Source organism: Echiichthys vipera, assembly GCF_963691815.1.
Source record: "Echiichthys vipera genome assembly, chromosome: 4".
Taxonomy (NCBI): domain Eukaryota; kingdom Metazoa; phylum Chordata; class Actinopteri; order Perciformes; family Trachinidae; genus Echiichthys; species Echiichthys vipera.
In genome coordinates, this window is record NC_139829.1 from 9,076,413 (window position 1) to 9,101,383 (window position 24,971).

At 42.0% G+C, this 24,971-nt stretch overlaps 3 protein-coding genes across 3 annotated transcripts in view; 1 reads left to right on the forward strand and 2 right to left on the reverse strand.

The window, feature by feature from the left end:
- Positions 1-246: 246 nt before the first annotated feature.
- Positions 247-3,452, reverse strand: LOC310946024 (transcriptional regulator protein Pur-beta; the record flags this gene model as incomplete). Its single annotated transcript, XM_083912308.1, has 1 exon — positions 247-3,452. The coding sequence occupies one exon, from the start codon at positions 3,450-3,452 to the stop codon at positions 2,514-2,516; it is 939 nt and encodes a 312-aa protein (XP_083768434.1). The 3' UTR covers positions 247-2,513.
- A 775-nt stretch (positions 3,453-4,227) lies between these two features.
- Positions 4,228-7,495, forward strand: h2az2a (H2A.Z variant histone 2a). The gene is made up of 5 exons (XM_083912309.1): positions 4,228-4,344; positions 5,963-6,040; positions 6,160-6,273; positions 6,398-6,527; positions 6,648-7,495. Exons 1-5 carry the CDS (start codon positions 4,342-4,344, stop codon positions 6,707-6,709), a joined length of 387 nt encoding a protein of 128 aa, XP_083768435.1. The 5' UTR covers positions 4,228-4,341; the 3' UTR covers positions 6,710-7,495.
- Positions 7,496-14,294: 6,799 nt separating this feature from the next.
- Positions 14,295-24,971, reverse strand: part of hs3st1l2 (heparan sulfate (glucosamine) 3-O-sulfotransferase 1-like 2) — a 28,219-nt gene continuing 17,542 nt past the window's right edge. Inside the window, exons 2-3 of the mRNA XM_083912251.1 lie at positions 16,561-16,963; positions 14,295-15,755 (exon numbers count right to left, since the gene is read on the reverse strand). Coding sequence (XP_083768377.1) covers positions 15,090-15,755; positions 16,561-16,815 — 921 coding nt within the window. The 5' untranslated portion in view covers positions 16,816-16,963 and the 3' untranslated portion in view covers positions 14,295-15,089. The remainder of the gene's footprint in view (positions 15,756-16,560; positions 16,964-24,971) is intronic.

The window sequence follows — 24,971 nt, forward strand, 5'->3', positions numbered from 1 at the left end:
TAGACTGTTTTATGATGTAAATTGAATATATTTGTGTTCTGGGTTGTTGGTCCAATGATTGTTTGTTAGGAGCATTTTGTGCAATTTTTTTTTTGACAATCTATGGCAGAATTATAATTTTATTTCAAAAATGACCCGTTTAATATATGATAAATCTTAAAATACCTTTTTTTGTTGTCGCACTGATCCTGCAAAGATAAGAGAGACCTCCACCCTGGAGTGGGGAGGATAAAAAGACCACACCTCTCCTGAGCAAAAACCTTTTTTATTTCTCGTTGAAAGGAACTTGGTAGAATATTACAGCAGAACACACATGACTGAAACAGCTGCCATTTAACGTAACACAGTACAGGAAGAAGGATGTAGTTCAATCTCATGTGTAATAGTATATATATATTTATATATCTATATAGATATATATATATATAGTATATTTATATCAATAGAAAAGAAAAAAACTATTGCTCCCATGTGTTTATCTTTTTTTTTCATATGGCATTTTCTCTACTGTGCTGAAGTGGGTAAAGTAAAATTCAACGAGAGATTTACACATCAAAAGGAAGTGGGACAATGAAAGTGACATTCCCCAAAGCCCGGGAACTTTGTGGCTTTTTTTTTATTAGGCTTAGAAGTAAACTTTTAAACTTTTTCCATTGCAAGAAATAAAACTTGAAATCGCTCTCAAAAAATGGATAAATACCATCATACAGCAATCAGAATATGCTAAAGAAAAGAACACAAGGCAGCTCCGCGTAAGAGCACGCATGCAAAAAAATCCATAATTATTTTTTTTTTTAAAAAGGAGCACTAAAGACAAAATGTCGATGATTGCAGGTGTTTATGTTCGCGTCGTATGGCAACTGATGGAAAGCCAACTTGTGACAAAACATGTTAAAATGGGTGGACTGAAACGAGGGGACAGCTCGATGCTATGTAAAGTGAACTGGAGTGCTGAGTGTTTTGCTGACAAACCACTTCAATGAAGTCGTTTCTAGAAATTGCTATGACATACTTTGTTATCAATTTGTTTGTACTCTTCTTAAATTTCCTCTAAGGACTAAAAGAAATGTTAGGAAAAAAAAGCAGGTATGAAATATCACCCTGGACAGATGCATCCAAGTTTAGTGTTTTAAATAAGCCACTTTAGGCAGCAGTATCTAATAAATGTCTCATATTTATGAGACATATTTCAATATATCTCTTTTGAAAAATAATTCTATTTATACTTGATCTTTTTAGTAAGTAAATCTCTTGCAGTATATACTTTTTTTTTCTTCTTCTGGCGCACCCTAAATAAGTCAACAGGGTCAATTCCCCTTGAGACTATTAGCTCAAGCTCTGCAATATTAAGCTTTAACGCGGAAAAATCGTGACCAGTGCTGGAGGCCTGAGCTCGCCGCGTCCCCTTTGACAAAAAAGGTCACAGGGGTCAAACGTAGGACTGCGCCATATGAGACATCATCAGTTGCCACAGACGTCTCGACTGCAGCAACTGGCTGACCAGATCTGCACCCAGAACCTCTTAAGGATGATGCACAGGCACAGGTAATGCTGATATACCCCAAAATACAGATTGGACTAGCCAGCCCTGAGACAAAACAAGTCACGTGTGTGTGTGTGGAGGCCTCACCACGTGTCAGCTATAGGAGCAGGAGGTTAGCACCTGAGGGATGCCCAGGAGAGAGAGGGAGGGAGAGAGAGGGAGGGGGAGAGAGAGGGAGGGAGGAAAGAGGTAATTTGGACTCGTTTGGATTGTCCAGAGAATCCAAATGAGTCGTGTGCTTGTAACAGATCACCTTATGGGACCTCGCTGGGCTGAGTGGATGTCCTGAGATGCCAAGGATGCCTCCTTATAGCTGAGACCGTGGCTCTGGGTGTTTGTGGGTCTGTCTGGACAAGCCGTTCGTTACAGGTCATTTTAGACAAAAACACACAGCCATAGTGAGTGACGCAGGCGCTCTGTCTCACTCCCACTCTGCACCTGCTGGTATGAGTATGTCAAACGTTTCCTTATTATTATTATTATTATTATTATCATCATCACACAGACTACAGGTCAGCACCAGGTGAGCTCTTACCATTGGATATCAAGCAGGAAGTGGGTCTGGTAACCTATAAGTGTATCTCGAGCAGTCAAACTTAATTTGCTGGGCTACATGTGAGGTTATCAAATAGAAAATCTATCTATCTATATATATATATTTATATAGAGAAATGTATATAGATATATATTTATTTTTTTTATATCAATGGGGGATCTCATACAGGAGCTGACTACTGCAGTCCGCACTCATTTAGCTATAACATCCACCTATACTTTAGGACATGATTCTCTTATATAGACAGTAATTTCTCAAGTCAAATATATATTTTTTTATATTTTACTCCGTTTTAGCATTTTAAAGTTCGATTCGTCATGCACAGAACAGTCGTTCCTCTCTCTGTTTAACGCCAGGCTTTTGCATCATGTTGTCAGCTTCATCATCACAAGTAACCACCTCTCTCCATCTCCATCAATCGTCGTCCACGTCGTCGCCCTCCGACTCCTCTCCGGCTCTCCTCTCGTACATCTTATCCCGGTGTCGCTCCTGGATCTCTTTCATCTCCTCGGCGTAGCGGCTGAACGCTCCCCCGAACTTGCCCCACGCCTTGAAGGGGATTGTTATAGAGTTCCTGTAACTGGGCTTCACTTCGCTCACCCGCAAGAAAACTCCGTATTTGTTGGACCCCACGTCGAAGAAGAACCGCTTGGAGTCCACCATGATCGAGGTGCCCTCCGGGAGCTCGCTGTAGCCGCCGGCCCCTCCAGCACCGCCGGCCAGCTCCTCCTCATCTCCCCCGTAGTCGTCTATCAACTTGGCCAAGGCATCGCGGAACTCTATCAAGCCTTGGGCCGGGAGAGCGATGGTTTGTCCCGCCTGCAGTCCAGCCCCGGGGATGCCACCCGCTCCGACTCCGAACCCGGGGCCTCGGTTGACGGTCTGTCGGATCCGGAGAAAGCGACCCCGCTGGTTCTCCTTCAAATCGAGGTAGTATTTTCGGTTCTCACGCACCAGGAACTCGCTCTTCAAGGCCCGTCTAGGCCCGGTGTCATCTCCACCGGATGACTGAGCGATCTGCTCCGGGGTGCTAGGCCCGAGCTGGGCGTAGTGCTCTATGAAATCCCCCAGGTAGTCGCGGAACTCTGCCGCAACTGACATAGAGAGGGTCAGTCGACTTTTCGAGCCCCCGGCGCCGACCTCGGCGATTTTGATGAACCGGCCTTTGGCGTTCTGCTTTACATCAAGGTAGAAGCGTTTGTTCTGAATGTCCAGTCGCTTCGATGCCAGCTCCTGGGTCTCCGCTTCCCGCTGGTAATGCTGAAATCCGCCGCCGCCTCCTCCTCCCCCTCCACCGCCGCCACTACTGCTGCCTCCGCCGCCTCGCTCACTGCCACTGTCCCCATCCGCCATCTTCGCCACCAGCAGCCCGTTCTCTGCGTATCTTTGACCCCCACCCCTCTTGCTTGCCTGAGCTCGCAGAGGAGAACCGGACGCTTCTTTCTGGGCTGCGATTAGTCGCTGCTGCTGTCAATTACAACATCAGATAGAAAGGCTCGCGTTTTCATTGGCCAGTTCTCCTGCCTGTCATTAAAACGTTACCGCCCTTCTGTATGACATTCAAGTACATACTGTATTTACAGTCCATAACAGCTCTCGTTCGTCAGTATCAAACGGATGTACAACGACCTAGATGTTGTTGAATTTGCTGTCACGCGTGTTCTAATGCAGTCAGTGCACATGTATTTGGATCTGGAGAAGTAATGAATGTCCTTTGAATTTATATTCAAGAGTTAGTTCCAACTATAGCCGCCTGGTTATGTATTTTGCACATTTTAGGATAGATGCCCCTGGAAGGACACCACACACACACACACACACACACACACACACACACACACACACACACACACACACACACACACACACACACACACACACACACACACACACACACACACACACACACTCACCCTCACAATCACACTCACACTCACACTCACACACACATACACACACACACATAGAGTCCCACACAGTCCCGCCTACTTGTTGGTTCCGTGCGCAAAAGGCAAGCAAGATGAGAGTGGGGGATGGGTGAATGTTCTGTAAGTCTTTCGGCGATTGGTCGAAACAGGGATTCGAAGTAACAAAACACAATCTGATTGGCTGTCTGGGTTTCCCAGGTGGGGGTCGAATGCAAAAAGATTTGCGAAAGGGGGTTTATTGTTTCTTTGCTTTCGGGAGCCAAAATTGTTTTGCTATCTGTTCGGTTCTATAACCAAATAACGAGACGGGAAAAATGGTATGTGCACTTCGGCTTATTCTTAAATGCTTTACCCGGGGATGCCCTTACATTTGTACTGTAATCAACGTGCAACTGTAGAAAGTGCTGTTTGGAAATTCGTCCAGAGAACGCGTGTGTGGTTTAAAAAAAGCTTGATAAAGAGCTAACTGTCAGCTAACATGTTAGCATTAACCGTTGGCGTGAAAAGTCCCGAGTTTTGTTATTTAACCGGCAACGGTGACATTAGTCTGAGCTGTGTTTCGGATAGTTAATGTTTTACATTAGTGGAGATTAAACTGAAATTCATAGCAAAGTGTTTTTCGCTTCGGTGTAGCATCTCTTAGCGGTGGATTAGCAACCGTTGGCGAGCTAAGTGTAGCTACGCCATTAGCTCAACGGTTGGTTAGCTGTCGGTAGTTGACCGTTATTCTTTCAAGATAAGCTTTTGTACGAGACAAAAAACCCGACTGTGATCTCCACGCGCACAGGTGGGCTCCGTGACGTGAACCCTTTTTTAACTTGTTTGAAATTTATGAATGAAAACTAAAACCGCGTTAAAGTGGCGCGTGTGTTTTTGTGTTTGTCGCGTGCAGCATACCGTTGACAGCTTCTCAACGGCCCTGTATTAGTTTTCTTATCTTTTATTCGGTTTATTTCGAGTCGTGTGAATGTTTATTTCACTTGACGTTAACCGCTGTCGTTACAACCATGTCATATGATTTACTTATGATTGGCGGGAAAGCGACACCAGTTTAACCGGGCATCTGTGACGTTAACGTACACATTAAGCGCTAATACTGGGCATCTGTGACGTTAACGTACACATTAAGCGCTAATACTGGGCGTCTGTGACGTTAACGTACACATTCAGTGCTAATACTGGGCATCTGTGACGTTAACGTACACATTCAGCGCTAATACTGGGCATCTGTGACGTTAACGTTCACATTCAGCGTTAATACTGGGCATCTGTGACGTTAACGTACACATTAAGCGCTTATACTGGGCAACTGTGACGTTAACGTACACATTAAGCGCTTATACTGGGCAACTGTGACGTTAACGTACACATTCAGCGCTAATACTGGGCATCTGTGACGTTAACGTACACATTCAGCGTTAATACTGGGCATCTGTGACGTTAACGTACACATTAAGCGCTTATACTGGGCAACTGTGACGTTAACGTACACATTAAGCGCTTATACTGGGCAACTGTGACGTTAACGTACACATTCAGCGCTAATACTGGGCATCTGTGACGTTAACGTACACATTCAGCGCTAATGATGGGCAACTGTGACGTTAACGTACACAGCAAAGCGTTAATACTGGGCATCTGTGGCGTTAACGTACACATTAAAGCACTAATGGTGTGTTTTTGGGGTTCGCCTTTCTCATTAGTTGAATTTTCTCTTTGTAATTTAACCACATCCTGCTCTTAAAGTCAGTTTTGCAAAGTTCCCTGCTTGCTGATTTGAAAATATGTTGCAGTGTTTACCTTTTGTTATGCAGGAGGTATTGTGCTAAATCTAAAATCATTTATTTCTGCCTCAGTTTTTACTTCTCTTACTTTCCACTAAGTTCATGACCTATGTTGTTTCTTGTTGACATTTACCTAAAATCACCCCAACAGGCTGGTGGCAAGGCAGGAAAAGACAGTGGCAAAGCCAAGGCAAAAGCAGTGTCTCGCTCCCAGAGGGCTGGGCTGCAGGTAAACACCCTTCAAGCTTCTGTGGCTTTATCAGCATATGTTAAGTGTCACAGACCTTTTTTGAAGTTTTTCCCCTTTCTGTTTTACTATAACCATTTTTTGTGTCCGTTTCCTGCTAGTTCCCAGTGGGTCGTATTCACAGGCACTTGAAGACTCGCACAACCAGTCACGGTCGCGTAGGAGCCACAGCGGCTGTGTACAGTGCAGCTATCCTTGAGTACCTTACCGCTGAAGTAAGCGCTCGCCATTCCGTGCATGTTTGTGATTAACAGTGGCACTGGAAGCCATATCGTGCAGTGTTTCCATGTGGGATGGTGGAGCTTGCATTGATCTGTTTGGGGTTTATTTTGTTCTCAGGTACTAGAGTTGGCGGGCAATGCCTCCAAAGATTTGAAGGTGAAACGTATCACTCCCCGTCACTTGCAGCTCGCCATCCGTGGTGATGAGGAGTTGGACTCTCTTATCAAGGCAACAATTGCTGGAGGAGGTGAGCTTACAGCTTTGCAAATACATTGTTAATAATAATTTTATGCTCATTCAGTAAACATTTACGACTACTTTTGCATGAAACAATTTAATCTTTACCAATGTTTTGTTTGTTTTTTAGGTGTCATTCCCCACATCCACAAATCCCTCATCGGGAAGAAGGGGCAACAGAAGACTGCATAGATTCCATGTTGACCAGAAATTTCAGGGCTTGGGCTTTGATTGGACCAGGAGTTCACATTTGTTCTTTTTTACTTTTAATATTATAGCAAACAAGGAGGGATTGTTAGGATTTGTGTTGTAATATTTTCCCATAACTAGAAAAAAAAAGTACAGAAAACCCCTTAACAACAAAAAAAATCCTTTGTATGTTATTGTAGAACGTTTGACTGGTGGTTTCAAATGGTTACAGTGAATTATTATAATTTTTTTTGATTGGCCTGGGACTCTGTAATGTTTTATACTGAAAAAGAAGTTGTTAAAACCGTTTTTATATAAAAAAAAATCTTGCGTTGTGGTTATTTTCTTGAAGTTACACTTGACTATAATACAAGTTTGTTTTTGTTTTTTCAGGAGATTTTTTGGGACAGCAAATTGGGCAACAATTTGACTTGTAGTATTGAATTGCACACAGATATTGATGTATTAAAAGTGAAAATCACTGCAACCTTCTGCTGCAGCGTTCTGTTTATGGCACTCCGACAAATGTGTTAAACTTTAAAGTGTGATCAGGTGACAGTGATCGGCAGTTTCCACCTCACTGGCGCACCTGTCAACACATCCGTATAGTTGGCACCCTGATGGAGTAGATGGATTGAACATCTGCCAGATCTGAACCAGTGCTTTAAAATTGTACCCAGCGTCCCTAAATGTGTGAACCTTATGTCCATTACGTTTTTCAAGTAAAGAAGTTAGATTTTTTTTTTTAAAGCTGTGTGTTCAGGTGAAATACATACTTTATCTTTGAATAAATACCCATTTCATGTTGTCCTTGGTTTGGAAGAACTACTTGAGATTATTTTTGAAGTTACAAATATACACTTTATTAGGCACACCTGGTGCTTAATAAAGTGTCAGTGTGGTCTTCTGCTGCTGTTCCCTTTCTGCTAGAAGTAGGTGGTGTGTGTTCACAGATGTTACCAGTGAATATTTGAGTTACTGTTGCCTTTGCCTTTGCTCCAACCAGTCTGGCCATTCTCCTCTGACCTCTGGCTAAAACAAGGCATTTGAGCCCACAGAACTGCCGCTCACAGGATCGTTTCTCTTTTTGGGTGCATACTCTGTAAACCCTAGAGATGGTTGTGCGTGAAAATCCCAGTAGATCAGCAGTTTCTGAAATACCCAGATCAGCCCGTCTGGCACCAACAACCATGCCCCGTTCAAAGTCACTTCAATCACCTCTCTTCCCCATTCTGATGATCGGTTTGACCTGCAGCAGATCCACTTCACCATGTCTACATGCCTAAATGCACTGAGTTGCTGCCATGTGATTGGCTGAATAGGAATTTGCGTTAACGAGCAGTTGGACAGGTGCTCCTAATAAAGTGGTGTGTAAGTCTTACATGTAAGGTGCTGTGACTGTTCAAAATACATAAAACCGTTTTTTTGTGTTTGGTTTTTAAATAGTTTACAATTTGGGAAATCATTAAGCACGGGATGTGGCACCAAGTGAGTTTCTGCATTTGACAGTATTGTTGAAAAGTACATTGTGTATATTAAGGTCTGCTATGTGGAGTTTCCGTTTAAGCGTAGCCCCACGTCCGCACCCCTGACCACACATAGATTCAGCCTTTTGTGCAGTTTACAGCTGAGCAGCAGAGGGAGCCACTGACATTCACAATAACGTCTCTGTTTGCCCGAATGGTCATAATGCATTAAATGGTGCGAAGAAAAAAGGACACAACTAGATTTTTTTCAGAAATATTCAGGGAATAAAGTTTTGTAATGTGTGACCAATCTTGTTGCACTGGCATTTTTTAGAGAACTAGTGAGCGTATTTAAAATTCCTGTTACATAGCTTTTTTAATACTGCTATATAATATATAAACTTTCATACAGTTTAGATTATATATCTGCTACTTCCAACACTTCAGTGCAGCTAGAGAACGCGTTGAGTTAGTGAATCAACTCACATTCGTGTGGGGATCCAGGATGGGAAGTTGGCTGTGAACCGTACTCATTGGAGACTGTACTTGGCGTTTCCTCTGCAGTTGGTAGTTTGGTGGTCGATACAAAAGCAAAAACCCTGACCATCATTAAGGATGGAGATGGTATGTCAATATATTCATTTCTCATTAGTTAAGCCGCTTAAAATGCGGAAAAAAATGAGTTTTACCGAGAAACACAAGTAAATTGTGACTGAATTAGACACATGGTGTTAGAAACTGCTGCGGAGACCCTTAAGTGGGTGTTGTGTGAGCAGCTGTTGGTTTTCAAGTACATCTGGTCTTTGTTTCCACAAGATGGTGCAAAGATTTAACATGGAGTGATCTGCAGCTCCACTGGGCTTTGACACTCAACTGTACAGAGAAGGCTTGATTGCAGTCATCTGAACAACTTCCAGTGATGGCCTGTGGCAATTTGAACAACATGATCAAGGACATAACATAAACAATTTCTTGCTGGTCTGTGTTTTTTGTTTGTCATAATGCACTGCTCACACGGGGCATAAACTTAGGTGGGAAAAGCGATGGGTTTATGGAGTAATAGAAGCCAGATTTTCAAAAAACAAAGATGTTTTTGTATGAATTCAATACTGTATGTATGGATATTTTCAAAATACTGTAATAACCTAAACCTGTATGGTAAATATTGGTATCACCTATTTTAACTTACATCGACTGTCATTATGACAAAAGGAGTCACTGGCTATTACACCTACCCACATTATTTATGTATAAAAAATGTATTTTCAAGGCTGAAATATGTCAGTTGTGTCGTTGCTGTTTGCTTTTTGTTATTCATTTTGCCAGATTGTGTTGCTTGTAGTGATTTTTCTGAAGGGCATTAGGGCAAATGTTAACTACACAGCTCAACAACAAGGGCAACATTCATCCCTTAGACCCTGTTTGGGAAGGGAACAGTCATGGAAGGTGAATTAAAATCCTTAAATTTGTAGTTGAAAATGACTCCTTTACAATTACACATGGTAATAATTTCAGTCTTCCAGGTGGAACAATGTGTCTTTTGTCCAGACATTCAGCAGAGGGTGTAATTAAAAGTGAAGTATTGACAATACCCACAGTATTGTGGTGAGAGTTTTTGAAAAGTTTTCTCATTTAACCCTCTGCAAGAAAGCAAACAAGCATATTTTCCTTCAAGGGGAAGCAATTAGCAATCAAACCCCTTTTTAAAAATGTCTTTAACAACCTCATTTTTGCAGCAATCCTTTTTTCTGATTAAGTTGTGTTCCCCAACAGAGACCCGAACAGAGATTAATTATGGCTTTCTCTATCCCAACAACACCTCGGCGTCATGCTCATCTCATTACTTCCTTTTTCCGTTCCCACTGACTGAAGTGTCAGAAAACTCTTTATTACATGAGCTGCATGAGTGATGAAACCGCAGAAGAACAAGCTGCGCCGAGGGTGACAGGAACAGAAAACTGGTTTATTAAAAGTTTTGTTTACTCGTGTCTGACTCAGAGGTGTAATGACTCTGAAATGATAAAACATGCTGTTTCAGCTACATGGTGGCTCACAGCCCGACGTTGAAGCGAGGATCTTATTACACTAACAAGCCTGACCTTTACGAGAGCCGGAATATTTCCACGATCGCCCTGAGGCCCACAGTTTTCTTTTTATGAGAAGACCTCAGATCTGAGTCATACTGTTGTAATATAAACATTTTTTCCATTTATCATCCACAAATGGACATATTTTCGACACAAATGGGCATTTATCTTCTAAATCCCAGTCAGACTACTGCTGTTTTGCTATATTTCTGTGTTTGCATTAGATGTAAGGTAGATCTCCTGAAAAAATGACCTGTTTTACATTTGCATCAGCAGCTGTTTGTTCCAGAAGCAAGAGTGAACAGTTAAGATAGGCTCTGTGAGTAAATGCTGCTGTTTAGCATGTTCGACGAACTCAATCAAGTCCAAAGCCAGTCGAGACCAAGTTAAGACTGAGTCCTGAACAAATAAAGACCATAATGGGTAATAGTTTCCTTCCAATGTTAATATAGTGATTGTGGCGTAAGGATGGATCTATAAATGAGACTAATACATCTTCTAACATCAAACTAATCAATGCGCAGAATTTATGCAACGTTCTGTACAACTGATCCTGGATCAGCAGCAAAGAACAACTGGACCAGTTCTTAATATCCGAGTCCAAGACAAGTCCGAGTCCAACCACCAGGCACAAGACCAAGACAGGTGCAAGACTTCACAACAAGTGGACTCGAGACTCGACAGCTACAGCGCTGATGTTCACCGTCATAGTGAGGTGACATTTGTTAATACACCCTTTTCACAACAGACATTTTGACTTGTCAAAGCCGGAAAAGCCCAGGTGGAATCAATACAATAATGATGCTCGCTCGCTGACACGGCTTTACTGGAACACTTAATGGAATTGAGCCATCCTTAATGCGGTTATCGACACCTGTGCGTTTCCTGCTTTGACAGGCCGAAATGTCTGCTGCGTCTGCAACGTAAGCACAAAGTACAGCTGACATGCAGGTGCATGTGATGGCGCAGGGCAGAGAAATACAACGATATGAATCGACAAAACAATATAAAAATGTTGATTGTATATCTTATTTCTCTGTGTTGATTCTATCACAATGTAGAAAAACCAGCAGCCGACCTGCGTAACGGCAATATTTTCATCATTTGGATGATGCTTTATATTCTGATTCTTGCACATTCTGTTAATTTTGCACTAAAGTTCTTAATTAAATGAGAAAATACTCACACAAGACTGAATAAAATAGGGTTTTCCATGTGGTTATTTCATATGGACAAGGGATCTTTAACGTGGCCATGGACCCCTTGGCTGAAAGTGAGACAGACACCCTACTATATATAATATATAATAAGTAAGTTTTATATTAAACAGGGTTTACAATAATAGCTGTTTCATTTTACTCCAACAACAAATGTTAGTCTCTTGGTGGTGCTGGAGGAAGAGTCAGGGAATCACCCAAGGACTCGCAGGACTCGTGTTCTGGGAACTATGAATGTTTGAAACATAAAAAAACATCTAGTCCTGCAGGTGAAGCTGACGCTGAGAATCACTCCGAGACAGAGTTGGTTATGAAACTGCTGCAAACTTAGGAGCCCCCTACACACAAACTAGAAATTCCTCTGATCAAATATGACACGAGATGTATTTGTCCATATGAGCGCCAGCCTCAGCGGGAACACATGAAAGACGCAGCTGCCTCACATCTTCAAAGAGCCAGAATCATTTGTTTATTCTTACAGCTCACTCTCCCTCTGTCTTTTACAGTCCTCTCTTGAGGACGGTGGGAGGGTGACAGCCAGAGGTCAGCCTTCAACTCCCATTCTCTTCTGCCTGAAATGCACCGCACAAAACAGCCACAAAGTTTAAGGTAACCCAGAAATACTTGTTTAACTAATTTACATCTGTGGCTGATGTAACAAGAGTAACCATTTAACCTGTCAAAACAAGCTTTTCTTTTTTACTCCGATCTCTTCAAACAACAGAATGGCCGCATTGAAGACATACAAGACTTTGTATCTTCCGAAACATATTTTGAAAGGGATTTATGTCACGACTTAACAGCCTGATAGGTCGATTGTACAAGCAGCTTAGTATGACCATAGACTATAAAAAATTCTCTCAACTTGACCCAATCATATTCGCCTCTTGGAGCCGCCATCTTGTCAGACTTTGACTCCTCATTTCCTCTTACCAAAAAAGGGCATTGATATGACTTCTGGGGGATTTTCACAGAATTAGCCACATTAGCTAGGCTAACAGAACACGTTACTAGATAAAAGGGAGTGGGAGTCGCATGTCTCTAAGAGAGACTACACCGGCTCTGGGAGTGAAGAGCAGGCAGCCAGCGTTTATGATCTATGATTTAAACTGTTATTCAACGCAGTACCATGCTCATAAACACCGACCCTCACAGCCTGAATCCTCCCACTGCTCCAGATTAGTATCTAGTGTATGTGCCATTGATAGCAGGCTGTAGTGCAAGTAATGGTGCAAGTGCAGCTATTTAATTAGCAAAGAGCAAACCATCTTGTATCTTATAGTAACACCACCACACGAATGACCACAGTCCAGGTCGAGATGACGGAGTTAGCATGCTAATCCTGGCAAATAGCCTCCGAGGAGAAGTGAGGGCCAGCGGCTAACTGTCACTCAAGAGGCCCCGCCCCTAATTATTCATAAACTTTAACCTCCATTAAAATAAAAACTAGCCTGTTCCAAAAAAATTCACCCTCCTAAGTGTTGTCATGGAGATATGACCTAAACATACAAAATAGAATGTTTTTTGTAAATAAGCCCTAAAAAGGTAGTGCAAATTTCTCCTACTGGACACAGCAAAAAACTGCAGTTTTTGGCACTTCCTTATTGGATCAACCAGGAAGTCGCTGTGGTGGGGGGGTTGAATACGACCCATATTTATGTTTGTTGTTAGGTGGCGCCGGTGACCTCTACTGGCTGCAGTAATTAACGCGGAGAGAAAACAAATAAGTTGTCAGAGCCCCAAAAAATGTTCTAAAAAAGGTAAGGTTGGGGTATAGATCAGGTTATCATCATTCACTGTTTGTAAGTATAACTATGAGAAGTAATGCATAGTCATTCGTATGTATTCCACATATTTATGACTGTAGAAATGACATCCGAAGCAAAGAAGGAAATCAGGTGATGTCGAACAGCGACAAAATCCATGCAGGGAGGATTGTCAGAGTGGGGGATGGGTCCCAAAAAAACAGGACTTTCACCAGGGGGACCGGTGTTCGTGTCCTGAGGTACTAAGGCAAACTGCAACCTTTTTTTGTCGAATCTTAATCGTAGTGGTTTTGGTGCCTAAACCATCACATTTGGTTGCTTCAGTTTAACATGTCATGAAACGTTAGTTTTCGAACAAAAATGCCCCAAAAAACCTTTTGGACTGTTAAAACAAGACAAAACATTTGAAAGGCGTCACTTTGGGCTTCAGGAAACTGTAATGGGCATTATTCACTATTTTCCAACATTTTATTAATGAAAAAAGAATGCCCAGTAAATGTAAACAATCACGCAGCAAAGCTAGATTCAAACCTGTTTTTAGAGGCGTAAGAGAGTGTCCCATTCAACTGGTTTAACTTTACACCCCGTCGAGTGGATTGAGTCTCACTTAAAAACCAATGTCTCTCTTAAAAAAATCAACTTATCCTTTAATTCTATAATTTAACCTTTTTACTCCGATGCCATGACATGTCAGTCTGATGAAGCTCCTCCAGATGAACTGAATCAATTAAAAACCTATTCAGGGAAGACAGGATTTAAACAGCCCTTCAGATGACCTGCAGGTGTGATTTGTTACAGTGTGGTGGTGAAACGGGAGGCAATTCCTTGACAGTAATAACTTCACGATGAAAAGAACGGTAGGCGTCCTTTGATCCTCGATGTAAAGAGTATGTTAGACAGACACTGACAGAGAACATCTTCATACACTTTGAGAGAGAGGGGCTTCGGAGAGGCCTGTCACTGACTCTGTGTGTCTTTATGCTTGATGTTTTTAAACCCATACAACCTTAAAGCTGGCTTCAATGCAGTCTGGTAAAAGGCAGGAGACTATAAGGACTCAACACATTTATTAGGGCGTCTTTAAAAAAAAATCTACAACACAGACTAGCGATACTTGAGCTTTGAAAGTAAAAAGAAACCAAAAATCATTTTTCTAGGTGTCTGCTTTCAAAGGAGCTAAAACGAGATAGAAAAGAAATCACCGAACATCTAAAAGTCAGCCTTGTAAACGACAAAATAATAATGTCTACATGAAAACATTTTTACAGACACACAAACTTGATACAACAGTTTAGAAAAATCAAAGAAAGAAGTTGGTTTCTGTTTGAAATTGTCTACATTGAACCTCGGTTGGCTTTTTTTTCTTTCTTTTTTTTTATAATGCAATTTGAGTTCATAGTGCAACAATTCATCAACTTCACCACAATTTCTACATCACTTCAAACATCTGCACCTCTTCTTTTAACACCCCACAAACGAGCACTAACATGTTAGTCGTGTTTTCGGTTTCAAACTCGTGTATGGCACGTTTGTTGTTCAGCTTTGTCAAAGGGAGTCTATCCATCCAAGGAGACACCGGTATGGTCACGGTTAAGGTTTGTGTTGGCCACATGTTCAACACTTCAGCTTCACACACTTCAACGTGCTGCTTTTGTTGGCCACATTTATACCTGAGTAGGTATCGTCGACAACGAGATGTTTATGACTTCAACTGAACTAAATCTTTCCACTCAACTATGAATAAAAAAACACACAAACCACCATTTTCTTTCTGCCCCTGTGTCCCTGAATGTGTCGGCATTGTGCAAGAAATGTTTGGCCTCCACAGTTTCCTTTCCACCGGTGGATCAGCACCAGGAAAACGACCTCCCCACCATTTCAAAGAATAGCTTGTTGGGCTTCCGGAAGTAACGACAAAGCTTCTTAAAGGCCTGGGTGCTCAGGGGCGCATGTGGCCTTCCTTTCGACTCGTCCAGGCACTTGTCGTGTCCGGCAGACAAGAGGCAGTAGAAGCCCTTGGTGGTGTTGTAGTAGAAGTTGTTGGGGCTTATCCTAGGTGGCAGGTCCAGAAACCTCTCAGCCTTTCTCAGCTCGGGGAATGGATCCCGAATGAGCGCGTCGCCGTCCACCACGTGGATCTGCTCCCTGGGGAAAACCTCTAGCCAGCGGGACAGATGCTGGTGGTACAGGCTCCTCTGCAGCGCTTTGTACCCAGGGTCAATGTGGCCCTTGTGGATCAGGAGCTCCTCTAGCGACTGGTAGGGTTTGTGGCGGGTCAGGCGGTTGTGAAGGACCTGGGTGTAGTCGGAGACCAGTCTCTCGGCCGGGTCCCGGACGATGAGCAGCAAGCGGACGGCGGGGTTCATGTCAAAGACACGTGCAGGAACCAGCAGGGATGCAAAGTAGCCCGGGGTTTTCTCCACCGTCAACTGACTGGGGATTGTGAAGGGCATCTGGGCTCGGTACCAGGCCAAGCCTCTGCGGTAGTGCTCCTCCACATTAAAATAGTGCACCTAACAGAGGGACAGAAGGTGGTGTTAATGAAGAAAAGGAAACAAAATGTAACTTCTTGATGTTAAAAAAGCCTGAGACACTGAGCTCTTTTCTTTTTGTCCCTGTCTTGTCCAAACCAATCAACTCCTGCGTGCCAGCTTCCTAACTCTGCACTTCTCACCCTGATTAAAGGTTTCTCTCTCTGCATCTTCTTCGGGACAGGCCTGTCATCATTCATAGTCCTGTACACTGCAAACCTTATACAGTCTGAGCTCATTTTATGTGTGCCTCCCTGCATTAATAACAATAACGGGGGAAAAGTTCAGGCATCAGAAGGTGACGGGTAGGGTTTGGAAATCAAAAAGACTTGTTAAGGATTATAAAATAGGTTGTAGTTTGGTTTAGTACTTCTGGGACACTCTGGTCACTTGGGTCAAAGTCCTGTGGTGGGGGGACCACCACCCTGACCTGTCTCTCTAAGTGATTAGTAGGAGATAAGTGGTCTTATACGTCACCTGATTTTAACATGTGGAATACACACAAATTCCTCTGCGTTACCATTCGTAGATATACTGTATGAACAGTGAATGAGCAAAGAAGAGAAACATGAGAAAATATAAAATCTTAATCTGAAATGTAACTTGTAAATACACCTATGAAATAAATGTAGTTGTAGTGGAGTAAAAAGTACAATATTTCACTGAGAGATGTAGGAGTATAAAGCACACTGAAGTAATTAAAAATTGTACTCAAGTACAGCACTTGAGTAAATCTGCTTTACTTTCGACCTGGTTCAATTATTAGGTGACACTGATGCTCCTTTACCTCGGCCTTTGCCACTTCCACGTCTGGGTGCAGGTTGAGCATCTCAAGCAGGGCTCTGGTGCCGCCTTTCCGCACGCCAATAATAATCGCTCCGGGCAGCCGCTGCTGGGTGGCATTGTAAGAGGAGGAGGAGGATGATGAAGAGGAGTAGGTAGGGGAGCTGGAACCCCCGCTGCGTAATTCCCTTAAGCACACAGACAGCTGAGTCTGCAGCAGTAGAAGAACCAGCAGCGCTAGTATCACTGTCCACAGCATGGTGCCACACACACACACACACACACACACACACAGAGGTGGAGTGGAGGTTATGTGCACACACTCATGAAGCTCCCGCTCTTGTACAGAGTTTTGCCTGTTATCAGTCAGCAGGGGTCCTCAGGGAAAAGCTCTTCAATTGGACAATCTGTGAGCCGAGAAAAAAAAACAAAATTAAGGTTATGTCGATTTTTGCTGTCTCACACTACCTCTGTCTTCTGTAGTACCGGCCGGTGGCAGAAATACAGCTGATAAACAAACAATATGATGTAAATCAAATGTCACTCTGATTCATTTTTTTGTACTCAAATTTTACTGCAGACTTTAGGTCTTAAAACAAGGAAACTGCAGCGTCAAATCATAAGAATCAATAAAAACAAAGATGAAAACTAGCTGCAAATCCAGCTGCTGGGCCTGTTTCCTAACCCCTGACTTTCGGCACCCTTCCTCAGACCTCACCCCTCTTTGAACTCGACCTTCATTTGAATCTCAGCTACAAACCTGTTAAATTTCCTGACCTTAGGTGAGGTGAAATCAGTCGCTGTTGCAGCTGGTAAATAATATCTTCTGTCCGCAACATCATAATCTGTTATTTGTTTATTTGATTAGATCAAATGCCAGTTGCTAATCATCCTAACAACTCCTAAAACGCTAATACACAGATTAAAATGTATTAAAAGAAGAGCAGAAATCAATTAGACAACAAATCAATGCGAACACAAAGCTATCAATAATATAAATCAAATGACCACAATAATATAAACAAAACAAAGATAAAGACTGTGCCAAACAACATACAACTAATAATACAGCTACAGTTAAGCCTCCATAAAATGTATGAAAATCAGAAAGATAATTCTATATATATATATATATATATACAAATATATATATATATATATATATAAGAGTATATATATATATATATATATATATATATAATGTTATATAATGGGTCTAAGGGCATCTGCATTGTTTAAGTGTAAACGCTTGTTTTTATTCCCTAATAATAATAATAATAATAAAATAATGGCAACTTGTTCCACAGAAGAGGTTTTAAGAGGTTAGTCTTGGCTCTAGGGACAACAATTGTCTACATACTGAGTGGGATATGTGTTTGGTCATAAAGATGGAAATTATTCAGGTTTATCTAAAAAAATAAATAGCTTTCCTCGTGAGAAGAAACAGACTGGAATGTAATCTGGCTTCAGCTGAGAGCCATGACAGTCTGTTATAAAACTATAATAATGAATAATGGATATTGAACGATAGATTAATGACTTTGATAGAAGAAATTAAACTGCTTAAACAGCAACTTTAAGCGCTGGAATTAAAACATTATCTCCAGTCAACGATACAGCCCTGTCACTACATGACAGCATGCTTTTGTTCAACTCGTCTTTCTGCATTTCTGCAAGTGAAAGACACACAGTTTTGAAAAACAGGTGTGCCCCCTATACACAATAAATCACCAAACCATCTGCACACAAAGAATAAAGATGTGAAATGTTTCTTTTCAGCTGGGGGAGGATGCGGTGTTGGCATCATAGTGTTTCTTTTCATCTCACGTAGCTACAGCAGTGGCTCCATGCACGCAGGCTTGCTTGACTGATTCATGATCCCACACTCTAATGTGCCATTTTACAAAGTCCCAGTCCAAGCAGTGGTGGTTTCAGCCCAGAATATAGGGCTGTGATGTGATTATGGCCAGAAGATATTGAAATATTTATCTTCATCTAGAGCACACACAGAGGAAATGCATTGAAAATTAATGCCGCTATGAGGTTTAGGGCGTCCCACAGGAGCACTCACACCCCTCTGAGTTCAGCTGAACCATTTCTTTTACAGTATAAAAGACAAGCTACAGTGAATCTACAATGTCTGAATGCCGCAGTACGTCTCACAGAGTTGGGTTTACTTATTCAGGGAGGTTTTAAAATGTTGTGTCCACAAAGTGATTTTTCTTCAGTTGTTCCCAATGAGGAGACATCAACCGCCTTTAAAAAAAAATCACTTATAGTTGACCATCCTTGAACTTTTCAGAAAAGATCTTAGAAAAAGGTGAGTCGAAGATATTACATTCATTCAAGATCCAAGGTTCAAAGTGGTAATTGTCATGAGCACAACAAAGAAACATGTTTCCCTGTAAAATGAAACTCTTCATTTGCTGTCCACAGAATCCAAACAAGTATAAAAATAAAAAATAAAAATACAAAACAAAGCAGGTTTAAGAGGCAGCTTATTCCACTATAGATAAATAAATTAAACAACAATAAAAAAACAATGTAATGCAATTATGAATGTGCAAAATGTGAAGTTGCAGTTGTCTATGATTATACGACTTCTTTTGCCTGGTGGTCCTGCATTTGACTCTTCTGTACCTCCGGCCTGATGGCAGAAGTGAACAGTTATATATGGATTGATGAACAGCGGTGGTAGATGCTCTGCCTCATCGACGTAACCACAGCGGTGCAACTCAGCAATGTATCTGTATCTGTGTCACACGTGTTACTCCACGGCCTCGCCTCTTTAGGAGACCAGCGGCAGGTCCTGAGTGTAGTAATTCCAATGGGTGTGATCGTGAACACAGATTATGAACAATCCCTTTGCCACATAGTCACTGAAGTAAATATTGAACCCTTTGTCACAACTCACATATCTCCAGAATGTTCTCACAGATGGACAAATCAGGATAAACTGAATTTAGTTTGTGACCTGTTACTGCCTCAGCAACAAATTCTTGCGAGATCTGGCAACGCGGCTAAACTACTGTCAACTAACGTATGCGAACGCCTCAGATGACACATTTTTTGTAACACTAAATATACTTAGCTGTTAGTTGGCTGAACATAAACATAGCTAAATGATGCAAGAATAACTTCTCGTCCATCCACGTGACGTTCACCACATTTTCAAATGAGGCCACGCCCACTCAGGAGACAGGAAGTGTGAACCGCATCGTTCCATTGGCGCTGCCTGAAGTGCTTTAGTGTAGAGGTGGGTGCTGACTATAATACAGGTGGAATGACTCACACTAACAATGGCTGCAATGGTGTTGTGGTTGCAGGGCCATCATTAATGTCATTATTTACACCTATAGGAGGTGGAACTGCAGTAAGAGCTGGAGAGTTAGTCACTCCAGTCAAGAGAAGGTAAGAGATTCAATGTATGCCACATGTATCTCATATCATTGGGTTAATTACAAGCAGCCAAGCAGGGAAGGAAAAAAAAATGTTCATGGAAATACTGAGAATTTACTTACAGCTGCACAATTCCCTCCGATCAAAAAGATCTGCAGAAACCACAGTCGTTTATATCAGGTTTCACTTCAACATTATGGCTGCAGTCAGTGGCAGCTGGTTGAATTTATTTCAGAGGAAGCTTTGTGAAAAATGAAGCAGACTTTCCCTCAGAAAAATACTCTGGTTAGAAACAGTGAGAATGTCAATATAATGTGTACACACACAGTTCATACTGTCCCTGTTTGGTTTCTATCAATAGCCTCAAAAACATAGTTTGAACTGAACATAAAGATAATTTGTTCATTCATTCATTCATCCATCTTCAACCGCTTGTCCCTGTCGGGGTCGCGGGGGGCTGAAGCCGATCCTAGCTGACATCAGGCGTGAGGCGGGGTACACCCTGGACAGGACGCCGGTCTATCGCAGGGCACATAGAGACGAACAGAGACAGACTTTTTGCCACTAATTGTATTTAATTTTCAATGAGTGATCTCTTTTATTTTTATTTTTTAGAAAGGTGCTTCGGTCATTTGCTCCAGTATTTAAGGCTTGATCGGTTTCTTTGATTGGAGAAGATCCCTGAGCATCACGACAGGCAGATAGCTATGAAGTTTTTACAAACCTCTTAAACGATCCATCGTATTCTTTTCCTCTCTCGCTATTTGTCCGGTCTACTATAACGTTGCGCCGATGAGGACCAAGTTTTTTTGACAGCAAGATTATTTGATAGCGATCATCTCTCCATCTAATGGTTCGCTCGGCAGTTCTGTTGCAGCCACTTCCTCAAAGGAAAATATCTTTTTGCAGTCGTGTAGCTTTTAGTTAATTGTCTTGCAGAAAATGCACTGCAAGCTAATCGTCAACCACACAATTTTAATCATGGAATTGAATTAATAAAGAAATCAAATGAATTCATTTTTAAGTAGAGCAGGAGAGGCAGTGCACTTTAGTGCCCTCTATGGGCCAGCCGCCAATGGCTGCAATGCATCCTGGTTTATGAAAGCTGCTTTAAAAGGGAGAGAGATTAGTATGTTGACTTCTTATGATTGTTTTATTCCCTGCAAGATGTGGGGAAAAAAAATAATTTTGAAAGGACTGGAAGAAAAATCTGACATGAGAAATGTGACTGAAATGTGATTGTAGCTTCCATGTTAAGTATTGTGTTTTGTCAGTGCCAAATAAGATGATACACCAATGATGGTTAAATTGTTTGCAGCATATAACGTTTTACACCGTTGTTAGCAAGACATCGACCCCTTCCTCTTGTTCCTCTGCTTTTCCTGTTATGGTTGTTGTTGTGTTGAAGCTGCCCTGATGCGACTGAGTTATCAATTAGTGTAACAATGTTCAGGTTCAGAGGAGGAACCCTGTCTAGCGTTGTTCCTGTATTGGAGCGCTAATTGCACCTTCAGGGAGCCTCGCTGCACCCCCTACCTTCTGCGCTGTCCCCTGGCTTGGTGACACTGTCGTCATCGCAGGGGCTTGTTGATGTTGGTGTTCTGGGTGTGGTGACTGTTCGCTCACAGAGTTGCAGTAAGCAGCAGAGAGGAAATAGACTTCAGCAGATTTGTTCTAAGACGCACCTAACACTGAGTTTTTGTGAACTCAATTAAGTTACAGTATAAATCCATGACACAAGATTACTCCTGAGAGGAGGATTAAAAAGGTCCTTCTTTTTCTCTGTTTTCAAGGTTGTGTTGTTGTTGTTTTTTAAATATTTAAAAGCTCCCTGCATTTAGTTATGAAAAGAGCAGAAGGTTGTTTCGTCCCTCCTGACTTTTTAACTGCAACGTCATGGTTGAAAAAGTAAGAGGCTGCACTTGATGACATGAAAAGTTTGTTTTTTGTTCTACCGTGGTAAGTAGCACCAGACACACTTGCAGATATGACATGAAAACTAAATCAAATCCATTTCCATCCTTAAAAAAACAAAAAACAACCCCAGTTTGTAAAAAAGAAGTTGAAACCATGGATCTAACAGACCTTTTGAGTCACTTAAATTGACTATTTCAAGACCTTCCCACAATGATGCTCGCCCCCCACAGTCATCACTCACTGTGGTCTGACGAGGCTCCAAGTGCAGACCGAAATTACCGGAAAACACTTTAATCAATCCGTGCGGCAAAACCAAATACAGCGATTCATTTGAAATGCCACATGTGGCTTGTTGTCATCATCTAAACTGCTCTACATACTTCACTGATGGTCTGGCTCGAAACTGCGCAGCTCAACACGATTCTCAGTGGAGGTTTCCTTCACATTAAAAGTGCTCTGTTTCTCATTCACTTCAATTGAAGCCTGCACGACCACTGGATCCAAGAATGCACGTTGTGTTTCGGTGCAGGCTCTGACCCGTTCCAGAGAAGAACCACTGAAGAACATGTTTCTGGTTTTGTGCAAGCTCCGACAGATGAGCAGTAGAATCGAGTACAAGGTTTCTCTCCTCACCCACCAGTGCATTCACGGACATGCCCCTCTATACCTGAAGGAACTGCTCACCCCCCAGACCTCCTCATGCACCCTTGTTCTTGTACCTCAAAAACCCTCCAAGTCCCAAAAACCAAGGTCCTCATCATGGGTGATCAGGCCTTTTCCTCGGCTGCTCCGAGCCCTCCCTGACCACCCGAGGGCCCTGCAGACCCTACAGATGCTTTTAAAAAAGACCATAAAACCTTCCTGTTCACCAAAGCATTTTTCTAAATGTCTTTTAGATGTTCTTCTTTTAACTCATTTTATTTTATTTATATAGTGTTTCTATTCTGATCTGGAGCCCTTTGAGATTGTTGAATGTAAAGTGCAGTGTCCAATCACTGCACCTGACTACAAACTGCAGCATAATCGACGAATGTTACACTAGCTCTTTTATTTCCCCTCAGAGCAATCCTGAAAATCGACAACTTTACAGTTTTGCTATCGATAAAAAAGTGGCTCACTGAAGAAATAAGTGACCATAACAGGTTCACAGGTTCGACCATTGTTTGTCTAGTTCGACGGAGCGCTTGGTCCCGTAAATAGCATTTTGAAAGGGTGTTACGTCAGACTTAAAGTGGAAATCAGCTGATTTCTTTTTTTTAAACACTTGGGATTTTACAGTTGAAAAAACAACTTCTTAATGCCCTCTAGTGGACAAACTACACAATGGAGATACTGTTTCTTGATAACCTCAAACCTATAGTTCCTTGTTGCATATTGGCCGACATTTACTGATACAGCCAAGTGTACATGTCATTTGAACACTTCCCTGTGACCCAGCGTCAAGCGTCCTATACGTGAACTCTGCCTCATGTACATTTAGCCGCCGGCAGAGAGTACGATTCAGAGCACCTACAGTCATCATTTTGACGTGAAGTGGGAAACTATTTGCTGATGCCAATTACAGCGCGGAGTGTGTACAGTTTGTGTGTGTGTGTGAGAGAGCAACCGAGACAAAGAGAGATCTTTTGGGTGGTTTGTGTATAGATGTGTGTTGCACAGCGAGACACATGTCATGTGTTAAGTGGCTGCGTGAGTCCCTTGTGACTCTTTTTCAAGCTGGAATATTCCCCTGCTGTCAAGTCGCGTCACTTTCACCTCACCTCATGACCTTCCTCTCTCTCTCTCTCTCTCTCTGTCTCTCTCTCTCTCTGTCTCTCTCTCTCTCTCTCTCTCTCTCCTCGTCCTTTTCAACCCTCACCTTTGTTCTCTGTTCCCTCCTCAGCCTGTTCCTGACTCTTTCTTCATGGAGTCGTTTGAATCCGTCTCTGTTTATGTGGATCCCCGACACCACGCTAATGGGGATGCCCTGCAGCAGCCTCTTAGCTGCTCATAAATAAAACACAAGGGCACCTTTCTGCCCTGAAATGTTGTTTTTTTGAGAGAATGAACTTTTAATCTTGACGAACTGGAAATGAGACAAGATTGGATTTTATAAAGCGAGAAACGGCTCCTTGTACATGTCAAAAAGTGACCTTTTACGTACCTCACTCGTAATTTTGCTGCAATTGAAACATTTTCTGGGAGATAAATAGACATTTAAGTATGATTTTTTCTTTCACTGCTTTTTTAAAAAAAAAAAATTTTTTAATTAAAGATTCAAATTTTTTTTGAAGTCAGGCTGTGTATATCCATATATTTATTACACTATAAATTACGTGAAGAGCGAAGAAGGATATCCGGTGACGTAGTATAAGCTTGGTAAACTCTGTGTAGGGAGGAGGGTCGAGGTTGAAAAGCACAGGACTTTCACCTGGGGGGGGCGTTGTTTGTATCCTGGATGTACTAAGCCAAACCAGGACCTTTTTTCATTTTGTTGCCTAAACTTTACCGTTGCGGTCGACTTCCAGTCGCCTATACACGGCATTAAATGACATATTTCATGAGGTAATAACTTGAGTTCGTAAATTTTGTTAACTACACGACAGTAAGCGTCTAAAAAACTCAGATTGCACTTTGTCTAAAAAGCAAGACTATGAACGTTGTCATTGCTGGTATGCTTGTACATGTTTATATTCATTTTTCATTTATTTTAAAACATTTTGAATTGTTTTTGTATGAGATACAAATGATTACAGGTACAACGAACCATGCTTCAGGATCATAAAGGTTTTTAGCATACTTATTCTTGTCTTTGTTTTAAGCGTAAATGGCAGAAGAAGGTTGACTTCATTTGCCCCACTTAACGCTGGATGGGTCATTTTATCATCGCCATATGAGCTGTGAGTTAGCCTCTTAGCCCGCTCAATGAGGCAAGTCCTTGTCTTCCCCCGTTCACCGCTCCTTGTGATTCACATTAGCACTGCACAGATAGGGAGAACAAGAACAACAACAATAATGCCAAGATTGTCAATGATGCGTGAGTTCTCCATACTGACAAACGCGAGTATCTACAGGCTGGAAAAAGATGGAGAGAAAAGAGGGGAGGGTGGAGTGTAATTA